Genomic DNA, 14,647 nt, shown 5'->3' with positions numbered 1-14,647 from the left:
AGGGGTTCGTCTGGGATCTACGACTAGAACTGAGTCAGCATCAGAATTTCTGGGAAAAGCCTCCGGAGGTAAGATCTTGAGATTTTATCCTGCAGGATATGGACTGTCTGTCTGATTCCAGAACTCCAGAGTATAGCCCACCAGGGAGAAGCTGGATGCAGCATTGCTCCCCAGTGCTGGAGTGGATGTGGGGATGCCCCAACCCTCCACTGGGAGATTTCCAGGGAGTTCGAATCCCCCTAGGTGGTCAGGGGACCTGCCAGGGGGTTCGAGTCCCCTTAGGCAGTCAGGGGGCCAAGAAAATCCCCACCAGCAGGTTGTATTTTTGAGTTGGGATTATATCTTGCACACCCTTAGACTTGATATCTGGTTGAGGAAGGGCTGCTGGGTCTGGTCTGCGGTTGTCTTTGTCTTGTCTTTTTCTTGTCTGTTGTGTTTGAAGAAATGTGGCAAGTGGAGAGTAAGGGACCTATGAAACCCCTAAGTCTTGTTCTCCAGCATTTCAAGGATTTTCAAGGTAAAACCACCCAGTTGGGTGACAAGGTTTACACAGGAAAACTCTCTAAAACTGGGAATCCTTTCTCTGCCTTCTGACAGCACTCCCCCTTCTGTTTCTGAACTGACTTGGGTGCGGCCTGCATAACTAGCCTCTAGACTATCCCCGGTGCTTCCTGCACCATGGCTCCTTCCCTGTTCACTGTCAAGGAGCAAGAAGAGCAGCCCCTGGACCTAACACCCCCCACTCCAGATCTTCTCACCCGTGTCTCAAGTAAGCATTAAAAGTGGAGTGGATCCAGGTGAAACGTAAATCAGTATTTTAACTAAGTTAAGTTTGTTGGTTTAATTAAGATAGACATGTCTTTAAAGTTACAGCAGTAAATGTAAAACTTCAATCAAAGTTTACTGAAGGTCAAATAAGCTCATGCTATTTGTTAAAAGCTATTAGCAAAGAAATAACTGAACTGATGGTTAATTGTCTATCTCAAAGTTTTAATGGGTAATTGTTAAAGTAAGTTTCAAAGTCTTTGGTAACCTGAAACTTTGAAGTTTTGGTTGGATGACAAATGGAATTAAATTATGGACATCTAGGTCTTAACCAAATGAGATAAAATACTAAAGCATTGAGTACTTGATGTAGGTTCATGCTTTTGACTTCTTACTGCGATTCTGTTGTAACTGTTCACAATTGGTTAATACTTAACCATCACTAGAAACTGAAATGTTTCTAAGAATAGAAAATTCTGCTAACTGTAACTAAGACTGACAGAACTAAGGGAAATAACCCTATATGTAAAAAAGTAGGATACACATAAGAAAGATGAGGAATGGGAATAGATTTTGTTAAAGAAAAAGGTAATTTTGTCCTAATTGAGATGGTTTGTTTGTAAGGAAATGGCTTGGGACAAAACCTGGATACAAAAGAAAGCTGTAAAAGATTTGTGAAGGGAAATTTTCAGAAAAAAAAAATTTAGGTATGATCAGGATGGATAACCAAAAGAAAAACGCCATAAGGTTTTTATTAAAAGTTTTAATGTTTTCTGAAAAACCAGAGAAAAGGCAGTTGACTGATAGTAAGTTTAAAAAAACTGTACACACAAATAAAGAGGGCCTAAGAGAGTAAATAGTTTTGTCTAAAAGTAAAAATGTCTGGTTGCACCAGAACATGAAAGGAGATAATAAAAACTAAACTTGAGGGTATATAGTAAGTCGTAGAAGGCTTGGGGAAAGTGACTTTTATTTGCCTTGGCTTATAGGTTTAAAAGGAAACAATGAAATATTTTGAAAATTTGACCTTATTAGATCAGTTTTGATGGATTTATTCACAAGAAGGAAAAAAATACTAATAAATCTTTTCCTGTAAAATGTTTCTGTTCAAATGAGGCATAGTATTTAAGGAAGGAAGACTAAAGCCCTCTGTCATGACAAATCTATATTGGTGATCCACTCAAGTAAATATGGATTAATTGATTTGCTGTTTAAAAAAGAGTGTAAATGGTTTTCTCTTTGCCTTCCCAGAGAAACCAGTTTCTGTTTTGTTTTATCAGATCTTAAACATCCATAATCCTATTTAAGCATGTGCTTTAAAACTTAGATTTTAACAGTTGCCAACAAAATTTAAATTATAAATGAGATCTCTTTGACTCATAAGGCTTTTCATTGGTATGCTAAGTTACTCAGGAAGTACTGCTAAACCAATGATAAACCTTGGGTTACATTTAGGTAAATGCTATAACTATTTTAGAGATTCTATGCATTTCCTAAAGTTTTAATGTTTTGATAAGGGTCATCACTTGATATTTAACCATATCTATTCTGAGTTTTTGTCATTTGTAATTGTTTTAATTCTCTTGTAAAATGAATTCCACCTTAAAGGAAATTCATATGGGAGACTTTCAGGACAAATACAGGTCTTTGATATGTTGAAATCCTGGAACTGAAATGGGTAAAAAATTCCAGAAATAAGAGCTGCATTCTAACTAAACCAGAATTAGTAACATGGGACTAGATGAAACTGAAAGATTGTAATGTTATGTCTCTTAATGTTGTATCTGTTATTTTAAACATCGCTGGTTCTCTAATGTTTACTTTTCCAGACTAAGGAAACTTTTTTTTCTTAAGATGTCTGTGACTTACAGAAAGGTAAAAATATTCATTTGTAAACAAATCAGAGCATTCACTTTTCTCTCAAACTGAACCCTCTGAAACTCAAAAGGTCTCAGCAAGTATTCTTTCTTCCATGACAATTGGTCATTTGCATAAGTTCAATAAGAATCTGTTCTTCTTGTAACAGAATACCATTGGAAACACTGATTATTTTACCAAGGCTTAGACTGGAATATCATATTTCAGAAAGACTCGGATATGACCAGACAGCTTAAAGGAACTAAGGTTGACTTTATAAAACCTGGAGCCATAAAGCCCTTTGAAACTGTTGGCCTGCAGAGTTCCCAGCAGCCTCACCAGGTGAGTAAAGAATGTCACTTCCTGGCAGGTGCAGGAACCTCAGGATACTTTGGGGACCTCAGGAAGATGAATTCTCCCAAATTGACTGGTATTGCAGGCATGTCTGATGACAAGTATATGGCTTGGCTTCTGGCCTGGAGAGGCTATTACAAGTTCAACCGAGAGATTCCTTATAAGAAGTTCCAGCAAAGCAGATTCTAAAAGATCTATATGATCACTTACTGTTCTTGCTGCGCTTATGTAAATAATTAGGCCAAGTTTGTTAAATCTGGACTTGTTTTTCAAATAAATTAGTCCTGATTTGGCTATCTCTGGAAATGAGGGTTATTCTAGAGAGAAAAATTATGTTTCAGTAACACACCTTTGTGGATATTAAGTTCTAGATTTTGTTGTCTTTAATTGTTTGTTTACCTAAACTAGACAACTTGAGGAGAACTTAAGAGAAATTGCACAACAGCTCATTTAGACAATCTTGCCTTTGCCAGTCAGTCAGCCCCAGACATAAGGCGGGAACTTCAGAAAATTGAAGGATTTAAAGGAAGAACCTGGCTTAGTTAGTGGGAATAGCAGAGATAGCTGCTGAGGACTATGATTCATGCTTTCAGGGGACGAGAGCTCTCTTACAGACTCTGCAGGAGAAAGAGTATTGGGTGTCAACAACAAAAGCACAGCTTTGTCAGAGCCATGCCACTTATTTTGGCTTTGATCTCCATGAAGGAGTGCGTTCACTGTCTGAGTCCAGAAAATAGGTGATCACCCGATACCCCAGCTCCACCACGCCCCAATAAGTGAGGGAGTTTCTTGGGACAGTGCGCTACTGTAGGCCTTGGATACTGTGGTTTGCGGAGAGTGCCTGACCTTTCTACAAACTGAGGGAGGACTCACTACAGTAGAGTGGACAGCTGAGGCAGAAGGAGCATTTTGGGAATTACAAACAGCCTTACTGAGTGTCCCAGCACTGGCCATCCCAGATGTTACTAAGCCCTTCCACTTGTATGTGGATGAAAAGGCAAGGATGGCCAAAGGAGTTTTAACTCAGACTCTGGGGCCTTGGCAAAGGCCAGTAGCCTATCTTAGCAAGAAACTAGATTCAGTAGTGGCTGGGTTCCCCCCTTGCCTCCGCATAATTGCTGTCACGGCCCTCCTTGTCAAGGATGCAAGTATATTTACAGAAATGGACTAAATCAGACTATGAAGGGGATTGGGCTAAGACTAGGGCAGGAAAGCTAATTTTTCCTCAAAGACTAGGAAAAAAATTAGTAAGCCAAATGTGGGAGGCCCCAATAAGGCTTGAGATGAGGACCAAACCAGGCCCTGACTTGTGTCTCCTTTAAAGTCTGAATAACCTAACAAAAGGTTTAGGACAGGAAAAGTTGAGTAGCACTGAGAAAGGGTCTGTGCTATGTGTTGTGCACTTGCCTACTTGACTTCCCACATGCTTGCTAAACAAATGAGAACAATTCGGTTGGGGTCATAGTTCATGGCTGGTCCTTGCTACCCTTGTACAGCCCATAAATTACTTTCAGGTTTGCTGTATCAATATAGAACAATTGTACTGGCATCAGCCATTTGGCGTCACGAGGTCTGTTTACAGTTAAATGTGAAACTTATTATGGGAACTCGTGTTTGTTTAACTAGACACAGATGTATTGCTTCTCCTATTATCACTATATATATGGCCTTAATGCTTTGAATAAACTTAGCACTGTTGGACATCCTCCTCAGTGCTCCTCCTGCCCCCATCTTTTTGTCTCTTAATTTCTTTTCACCATCCTCTTACCCTCACATTCCTGATCAATTTGTTACGCCGGCTACGACAGCAAAATACATCAGGGCACTCATTTGGGGGCACACAAGCTTAAGGAGCCTATGGGCAAGCAGTTCCAGGTTTCTAAATTAGGGTGTATGGCCCAGGATGTGGTTGGTAGATGTGCTCAATGTCAGGTGGTCAATGCGAGAGAATCTAGAATGGGAAGAGGAAAAAGAGGAAGAGGTAAGGAACCAGGAATTTATTGGGAAATGGATTTTACAGAGACGAAACCGGGAAAGTATGGACACAAGTATATGTTAGTTTTTGTGGATACCTTTTCAGGCTGGGTAGAGACTTTTTCTGCCAAACATGAGATGGCAGGAATAGTAGCCAAAAAGCTACTAGAAAAAAAAATATTCTAGGTTTGGGTTGCCTGTCATAATTGGGTCAAACAACGGCCCTGCATTTGTGAGTTCAGTCTCACAGGCATTGGCCAAGGCCGTGGGCACTAATTGAAAACTACACTGTGCCTACCAGTCCCAGAACTCTGGACAAATAAAAAATAAACTGGACTCTTAAAGAGACCTTGACAAAGTTAATTCTGAAGACTGGCGATGGAGGCGTGGAACTTCTTCCCTTCACCCTCCTTAGGGCATGGTATACACCCTACTTAAACAAGGTTACCCCTTTTAAAATAATGTTCAGGAGAACCCCTCCACTCTGCCCATGGCTACAATAGGTTGCCCTAATGGAAATGACTGATCAGTCTGTACTCCAGTCCCTGTAGGCTCTACAGTCTGTCTTAAAAAGAGCACATGCAGGGATCTGAGCTGCCTACACTGAGACAGAGATGGAAATAAAACTGCATCCTTACCAACCCAGAGACTTGGTTTGGATACATTGCTACCGAATGAAAAACTTGGAGCCTCGCTGAAAGGGACCATTCACTGTCATCCTGACCACCCCCACGGCAGTAAAAGTAGAAGGCATCAGGGCCTGGATTCACAAGTGTCATGTCAAACGAGCTGAAAACAAGGACACCCTCCGGAAATGGGAGCCACTGCTGGTGGACCCCACTAACTGTGGACTAAAACTAAGACTCAAAAGGGTTTCATAAATTGGTCACTTTAAACCCTGTTCCTACTCAGCAGCAGCCAGAGGACACCTCATTGGCTTAAAACAACCCAATAGAAAATCAGAAAAACAGTGGATGGAACAACACTCAAGGTTAACGACACCTTAGGTCAGCCTGTTTTCACCCTCAAGAACTGGCTGAAGAGTCAAAGAACTGACTAATCTCCGAAGAAAAGGGGGGGAATGTTAGGGCCAATTTAATGTTAAAACCTGTTTAACTATTAGGGCCTGCTTAGCCAGAGCGACTCCTTATTGCCTAGGTAGCCATATTGTTGTTTACATCCACGGACTTCATTCTGGGAATAAATGCCCCAGTAGTTCCTGGTATGGTTCCGGGTATTGATTCCAGGAGTAAACGCCTTAACAATAGAAGCCACGTACCGTGGGTCTGTGGGTATGCCCTATAAAACCAGCCTGTGAGATCGGGGGGCGTGGTCGCTCTCTTCAGAGGTGGCCCTGGCTGGTCAGTCTGACTTCTAATGCTTGGCATAGAATAAAGCTCTACATAACTTTCACTTTGTCTCAGTCTCATTCCCCTGGCCAGTCAATCTAACTTCTAATGCTTGGCATAGAATAAGGCTTTGCATAGCCTTCACTTTGTCTCTGTCTCTTTCCTTTGATAATGGACCCCAACATAGGGTATTATGGCCAAAGATTGAATCTGGGTTTCAAAGTTGTTTGGATGGCAAGACTATTAACTGAAGTTGAGGGTGTTGGAATATGAGCTCAAGGTGCATTTGAGACATTCATGTGGAGACACTGGATTGAGGAGTTAGGAGGGCATTTGGAGTAGACTCAGGATTTTAGCTGAGATTGGGCACTTACTGGCTGGTCAGTTAGCCTGAAGGATGACTAGAGAAGGAAGAGGCCACAAGGTGATGGTGAAGCCAGTCCACTTACTTGATGGCTGCAGCTGCTTCTGCCGTCAGATGTGAAATAGACAAGGCTAAATGTTATGTTCATATTTCAAGGACAGGGAGGTAAGAGAGACACAGTGCAAAGGAATTCCTTTAAGTCTGATAGACAAAGAGGAGGACAAATAAATGAATGGAGAATGTGGGAAAGGGTGGGATTCAGAGTATAATACAGACAGTAATTTCAAGGGGAAGAAATATCTTTTTTCCTGAGTCACAAAGACAATCTATAAGAAAGTATATGATATTATTATTTGTTATGGTTAATACAATTGCATGAATAATTCTAAAATCTATTTTGTCTAAGTGTTGCTAGCCTTGTTTCATTTTCACTTCCATTTGCACGGCAAATGCTTTTTCATCTCTTCGCCCCAGTCTGCAGACATCTTTAGGTCTGAAGAGGCTCTTATAGGGAGCATAGACATGGCTCTTGCTTTTTAATCCATTCTGTCACCCTACTTTTGACTGGAACATTTAGACCATTTACATTAATTATTGCTAGGTATGTACTTATTCCCATTCTGTTACTTGTTTTATGGTTGTTTTGTTGTTTTTCTCTGTTCCTTTCTCCTCTTGCTCTCTTTTATCATGGTTTGCTGGCTTTCCTTACTGATATATGGTGATACATATTTCTGTTGTGTGTGTATATATATATCACATATATATCACTATATATATATGTATCACATATATATCACTATATAGATCTATATAGTGATATATATGGATCCCTTTCTCTTTACCTTTTGCATACATACTATCAGAGGTAGCTGGTGCCTGCCAGTTGATTTAAGTGAGCAATTAGAGTGATTTTCTCAACTCTTCCCTTCCCTGAAGTCTTTAATTTGGATCCAGCCAAATCTAAGATAGGCCTTGATTGCCCCCAGTGTTTTCCCCCTGGGCTTTGTAATTTCTAGAATCTGAGTTTCCTCTAACTTTTAATTTCTCTGTGGTGATTTTGGGATAGAGTCTGCTGCCCATCTTTCAGTTCCCTGAAACTGTCTTGAGATAGCTACTCCATAATTCCCTCTAGTCCAGTCTGATCCTGCCCCCGCCTCCACTGCTGCCACAGCATTTTGGGGAGGCTTTTCACCTTGTCTTGCTGGAAAATCTATTTCAATTTGACACATACTGAGGAAGACCTTCCAAGTGCTGGGTTCCATGTAGACTGCTGTGGGCAACCTAACAGATGAAAATCCTGGCCCTCCATTTGATTAAGTTCCATGATGGAAGCAGGGGAGTGATAAATGAAAAATAAGTAGGTAGAATGTTGAGCTTGCTCAATGGCGATGTATCTCTTATCTTCTATGGAATGGTCTCACTCCTCATGAGAGAGGCAGCAGAAGTGCTGAGTTTCATAGAATCTCTTCCTGTTGCCTTTCTTCCTACTCAGTGCAGGACAGTCCCCCACTAGCCAGATTTTCAAACCAGGAGCCTCACACCACTGTAACTTCACTGTCCTTATATTAAGTGTCTCAGGTCTGATGTACTTTCTCAACATAAAGATAAACATGGATTTCTCTCTTCCATTGAGATGATCTTTGCTCTAATCCCTGTGGGCTCTTTGCTGAACTGGGGTCCTGGGGATTGCTCCGATTCACCAGCCTGGGACTGACACAGGAAGAGAGAACATTAGCCTGGTTCTCTGCCACACTTGCAATCCAACAATCTCAGGAAATTAGAAAGTACTAGCAAGTTTGTGTGAGACTCACTCAAGACAAAACTTGGCCAGAATTTATGGGAGACTAACGCTAATCTTGTATTCTCCCTCAGTGTGAGTGTTGTCACATCTCACTGCAGAAATATTAGTGTGTTTGATTGTGGCCAATTGCTCCCCGCCACCAGGGATGTTATCTCATGTGTTGGAGAGCTGAAGCTGGAGCAAAATGGACATGCCATCAGGGATTCAGTCAACAGGAAGATTTTATCCAATCACGTCTGTTAAACGCATCATCGACCCCACACCCTATAAAAGGGAGGAGCCTTAGGCAGTCAGAAAAGGCTGTGGAGATTTTGGCCCAGGAGTACCCAGTTGGAAGGTCAGTCTTCTTGAGTAGGTGAGTTTCCAGAACAAAAGGGAAATTTCCAGTTTTGTTGCTCCTGTTTTGTGCATGCTTATGTGGGTATAATCATTGCGGGGAAACACCTAGTTGCAAAAATATGGGGCTTATTCAGGCATTAGGTGTAGTGTGTCTCTCAGTTGAATGCGGGCCCCCAAAGGTAGGTCGGCCAGATCGGGTAGAAATCGGTGTCCTAGCAGGTGAAAGGATTCACTGACGCAGAAAGAAATTGATAGAAATTTACCGAATACACCGCAAGGCAGCTGGCAGCTCCACAGAGAGACTGCTTGTAATGAATGGGCAATGGGCTGGGGGCTGTTTTTAAAGAAGGAAGGTGGGGAGGTATGGTGACATAAGGAATTTTTCAGTTTTTTTGGTAGCTATTCCTGCTTGTAAGTAGCTCATTGATTAGTTAGGGCCTCTGGATGATTTGAGGTGGGTCACCTGATGGGGATCGCTGTGGTCCTTTCCGCATTCCACTGCTCAAGCCTGTTGCCTAAAAGCGGCCCCTGCTCTGCTGGGGATGGTCTATTCTGATTGATGCTCTGGCTCCATAGGTATTGATGTTGTGGGCTTTGTAAAATCCTGGCCAGACTGAAAGAGTTCTCCATTTGGAAGCATTTTTGTATAGCTGTGTTGTCTTGTTGATTTTGTTTCTTGTAAGACTTTTAAAATAGATTGTATTTTTTTTTAGATTTTTTAAAATTTATTTATTTGATAGACAGAGAGAGATCACAAGTAGGCGGGGGGGGGGGGAAGCAGGCTCCCTGCTGAGCAGAGAGCCCGATGTGGGGCTCGATCCCAGGACCCTGAGATCATGACCTGAGCCGAAGGCAGAGGCTTAAACCACTGAGCCACCCAGGTGCCCTAGATTGTATTTATTTACTTGCCAGAGAGAGAGCTGGAGCACAAGCAGAGGGGAGGAGCAAAAGGAGAGGGAGAAGCAGACTTCCTGCTAAGCAGGGAGGCGGGTGAGAAACTAGATCCCCGGACCCTGGGATCAAGACTGAGCCACCAGGCGCCCTTCTAGTAGGACATTGTTACGGTATCTTGTTAAGAGTGTTGGTCCAGAGTGGATTGGGGTAGGAACAGGGGCCAAGAGTCAAAGGGTAAGTACCAGCCATTCAGCACACCCTTACGAAGGCTTACCTTGTGCTAGGGTCTGTCCATGTGCTTTACATATGTTAACTCATTGAGTTTCAGTGACAACTCTAAAAGCTCAGTGTTTTTAAGAATTCTGTGATGGGGCGCTTGGGTGGCTCAGTTGTTAAGCATCTAAGCATCAGGTCATGATCCCAGGGTCCTGGGATCGAGCTCCACATCAGGCTTGCTACTTCGTGGGGAACCCTGCCCCTCCCTCTCCCACTCCCTCTGCTGTGTTCCCTCTTGCTGTGTCTATCTCTGTCAAATAAATAAATAAATAAAATCTTAAAAAAAAAAAAAAAAAAGAATTCTGTGGCAGATGAAGACCTTATTGGTAACTTGCTGGGGTTGAACAGCTTGTTCCACATCGAACCTAGCAGTCGGATTTTGAATTCCAAGGTCTTAATCATGATGCTCTACAGTGGTATCCCTGTGGGATTGAGTACTTGTGACTGTGTGGTCTGTGTGTGCCTGGGGTGGTCCTGAAGAAGAGAACTTGTGGGGAGACACAGATGAAGAGAGCTGCACGGGGGAGAAAAAGACGAGTGTACCTGGATGTAGACACCTAAGATGGGGGTAGAAGGGTGAGATGGCCCAGGCAAGGCCTCCAGAGACCAGGAAGGACTTAGTACTTTTTCCTGACGGCAAGGGAAAGTAACATAGGGGTGACTAGAGGAGATTAGCATTGTATACCAAAGTCATCTGGATTAGGGAGAGGAAAAAATGTATTCCATTTTCTTCTGTGTGGTTCATCTTTATTTCATTTCTAGATGGGATTGGGATGGCTAATCCTGTCAGACTTACCAGATGAGGATGACACTGAAATATCTTCTAAAAAAAACCCAGTTCATTTTCTGTGCCCACGTAATACACCGATTCCTCATCTTTTTGTTTTATAATATGACATTTTTTTTTAAGATTTTATTTATTTATTTGACAGAGATCACAAGCAGGCAGAGAGGCAGGCAGAGAGAGAGGAAGGGAAGCAAGTTCCCCGCTGAGCAGAGAGCCCTATGCGGGGCTCAATCCCAGGACTCTGGGAACATGACCTGAGCTGAAGGCAGAGACTTTAATCCACTGAGCCACCCAGGCACCCCTATAATATGACAATTCTTAAAATGATGTTATTTTTCAGTAATCTCTATACCCAACATGGGGCTCAAACTCACAACCCTTAGATCGAGTTGCATGCTCTACCAACTGAAACAGCCAGGCACCCCAATAGGAAATTTCTTAAAAATACAGATCCTGGGCACCTGGGTTGCTCAGTGGGTCAAGCCTCTGCCTTAAGCTCAGGTCACGATATCAGGGTCCTAGGATCGAGCCCAGCATTGGGCTCTCTGCTCTCTCGGGGGAATCGTTAAAAAAAAAAAAAGGTTTATCATCAGTAAGGTTGATTAATTAATTAACCTCATTAACTAAAAGAGGAGTGTCTTTTTATATGCTCTTGTGTAACACTAACATTCTTTCTTTCTTTTTTTAAAAAAATATTTTATTTATTTATTTGACAGACAGAGATCACAAGTAGGCAGAGAGGCAGGTAGAGAGAGGGGGAGGTAGGCTCCCTGCTGAGCAGAGAGCCAAATGCAGGGCTTGATCTCAGAATCCTGAGATTATGACCAGAGCCCAAGGCAGAGGCTTAACCCACTGAGCCGCCCAGGCGCCCACATTATTTCATTCTTAAATGTCTCATAAAATTCACTAGTGGAGTAATATGGGCCTGAAATTTATATTTTCTTTTTGTTTTTTAAAATTATTACAGTGATATAATTAAATACACATTTCTTCTATTTTTAGATTGTAGTTTTTTTTTAATTTTATTTATTTATTTATTTGAGAGAGATTGAGGGTAAAGAACAGAGGGAAAGTGAGTGGGAGACGCAGACCCCCCACTGAGCAAGAGCCCTAGGTGGGACTTGATCCCAGGACCCTGAGATCATGACCTGAGCTGAAGGCAGAGGCTTAAACCACTGAGCCCCCCAGGCACCCATAACTTATAGTTTTTAAGGATCCACCACTATCAGTGCTATGCAATATTTGACTATTATTTTAACTAGTAAAATAAGATTAAAAAATACATCCAATATTATTTATAGATGTCCTGATTTTGTTTTGAAACAGATCTCCAGAAACACTGGACTTCACAAACTGAATCCAGGAAGTTGAATCTATGATAAATATTCCTAAGAATAGATTCATTTCTGTGTGAACCATCTATGGATGACCCTGGATCAAAACACTTTACACCCCGCCAAGGACCTGCTTTCCAAAAGGCAGAGGACATTTCTGAGTTCCAGGATGCTCAGCACAACTTATTTCAAAATGGTAATGGCTCCCATGCAAAGCAGGAACTGCAAAGACTCTATAAATCATTTTACTCATGGCTGCAGCCAGAAAAACACAGCAAGGATGAAATCATTTTTCAAGTGGTCCTAGAACAGTTCATGATCAACAGGCACTGGAGTGATCGGTCTACATTGAAAAGGAAATGGGAATCCAGTGGCAGAAACCTGGAGAAATTCATGGAAGATCTGACTGATAGTTCTGTGAAGCTACCTAACCTAGTGAGTAGAAGGTTCTTTTTCCCCTGGAGTGAAGGGCCGAAAGGAGTAAGGAATAAGTAGTCAGTAGGAGGCAGCTGGAAGAGAAAGAAGTTATCGCAGATGCCGTTATTTGTCAGATCACACTCTTCCTCACAAGGGGAATCTTTAGCAACCAAAGTGAGCAGAAGTAAAGTGTTCTACCCATTCTTTCAGTGGGACGTAATATACAAACCAACATATTAATTTAGTTCATTGAGATTCGTTGGAGAGGGACGCCTGGGTGGCTCAGTGGTTTAAAGCCTCTGTCTTCAGCTCAGGTCATGATCCCAGGGTCCTGGGATCAAGCCCTGCATCAGGCTTTCTGCATGATGGGGAGCTTGCTTCCTCCTCTCTCTCTGCCTGCCTCTCTGCCTACTTGTGGTCTCTCTCTCTGTGTCAAATGAATAAATAAAATCTTTAAAAATAAAAGAGAGAGATTCATTGGAGAGATGGTGGAAAAACTCACTGAAAAATTGTTGGTTGGGCAAAACTTCAAGGATGAGATGAAATGCCTTGACAAGAGCTGGATCTTCCCTCAGAAAACTGTAGTATTCATTCTTTATTTTTAAAGATTTAATGTATTTGAGAGAGGGTGTGTGCCCGAGCAGGAGCAAGGGGTGCAGAGGGAGAGGGAGAAGCAGATTCTCCACTGAGGAGGGATCCTGATGTGGGCTCAATCCCCGGACCTTGGGATCATGACCTGAGCAAAAGGCAGATGCTTAATGCCAGAGCCATCCAGGCTCCCCTTCATCTTTTTTCATTAGAAAAGACACATTAGTGAAGAGTATGTAACAGTTATCACTGTTTGTTTATAACAGGTCCGTGTCCACATGCAGGGACAGGAAGCCCTCTTTACTGAGAATATGGCTTTAAAAGAAGTCATTGTCCATCTAACAAAACAGCTGTTAATAGGATCCCCAGCAGGGACGTCCATGAGGACACCTTCCTGGACTCCCCAAGATACTTCCCTGGAAACAGGACAAGGTGAGTGGGGTAAGCCGAGGTACCAGAGGGATTCATGCGGCTCCTTCTTGGGCACGACTTCACCGAGTCACTTTATCCCCCACAGGAGAGAAAGCTAAAGAAAATGGCGACAACATTTATCCCATAAATGACAGTATTACCAGTCAAAGCAGTGAAATACCTTCCCTTCTCATTATCCGGGAAGAGGACAGTGTTTCTTTGAAGAGTCCGCTTAGCTCCAGAAGAGCAGCTCTAGGCACATCCGGGTCCCAGGAAGGGGCCCTGGAAGGACCCTTCTATCAAGATGTCCTTACAGAGGGGGGACCAGGGTTTCTCTCTCAGCCAGTCAAGGTCACCCCTGAGGCTGTTCCTACACACCAGAGAACAGAGGGGAAATCCCCACGTGGAGGACAGCAAGGAGGATGCCGTGAAACCCAAAAGTCATACAGATGTGAAAAGTGTCCTAGGTTCTTCAGGTATCTCTCTCAGCTACAAGCCCATCAGAGAAGACATAAGAACGAGAGGACATTTACTTGTGCTGAGTGTGACAAAGGCTTCTTCCAAGCGTCAGACCTACACGTGCATCAGAAGATTCATGCAGGAGAGAAGCCTTTCACGTGCAGCATGTGTGAAAAATCCTTCAGCCACAAAACCAACCTTCTGGCCCATGAGAGAATTCACACAGGAGAGAAGCCCTACGAGTGCTCCCTCTGCCACAGAAGCTACCGCCAGTCATCGACCTACCACCGCCATCTGAAGACTCACCAAAAGAGGGCCTCCAGAGGGCTTCCTTCCACACCAGGAGCTTCCTCAGGGGCAGCCCCAGTGGAATGACGTAGAAATACGAATGCAGATGCGTGTATTTCCATGGCACTTCCCTGTTTAGAACGTGTCATTTCCTGATTATATTGTCCGTGTACTGTCTTCACTAAAATGTGAGGTGAGGGAGGAATTTCTCAGTTTGCTCACTAGAGTATCTCATGTGCCTAGAAAGGTGGCTTACAGATTTCAGGTAGCCAACAAAGAGTCTGCTGCATGAATGCACGAATGTGTAATGTTGGTGCTTATTCCTAAAACCCAGCAATGTTCAACCATACGACACCAAGAGCAGCTCCCAGTGGTCAAGGGATGCTTTCC

General features: G+C 42.8%; 1 protein-coding gene across 1 annotated transcript; it reads left to right on the top strand.

Annotated features, from left to right (window-relative positions):
• The first annotated feature begins 10,535 nt into the window (after positions 1-10,535).
• LOC122913385 (zinc finger and SCAN domain-containing protein 4-like) lies at positions 10,536-14,344 on the top strand. The gene is made up of 4 exons (XM_044260129.1): positions 10,536-10,549; positions 12,154-12,529; positions 13,366-13,531; positions 13,617-14,344. Exons 1-4 carry the CDS (start codon positions 10,536-10,538, stop codon positions 14,342-14,344), a joined length of 1,284 nt encoding a protein of 427 aa, XP_044116064.1.
• The last annotated feature ends 303 nt before the right edge of the window (positions 14,345-14,647 follow it).

This window comes from Neovison vison, chromosome 7, assembly GCF_020171115.1.
Source record: "Neovison vison isolate M4711 chromosome 7, ASM_NN_V1, whole genome shotgun sequence".
In the NCBI taxonomy this organism is placed as follows: domain Eukaryota; kingdom Metazoa; phylum Chordata; class Mammalia; order Carnivora; family Mustelidae; genus Neogale; species Neogale vison.
The sequence above is the reverse complement of the archived record's forward strand: the minus strand, read 5'-3'. Positions and strand labels throughout refer to the sequence as shown.

Bases quoted from the DNA above. Each gene is read 5' to 3' on its own strand.
- LOC122913385 (XM_044260129.1), top strand. The intron at 12,530-13,365 runs GTGAGTAGAAGG...TGTTTATAACAG, and splicing joins CTGTGAAGCTACCTAACCTA to GTCCGTGTCCACATGCAGGG. The intron at 13,532-13,616 runs GTGAGTGGGGTA...TATCCCCCACAG, and splicing joins TTCCCTGGAAACAGGACAAG to GAGAGAAAGCTAAAGAAAAT.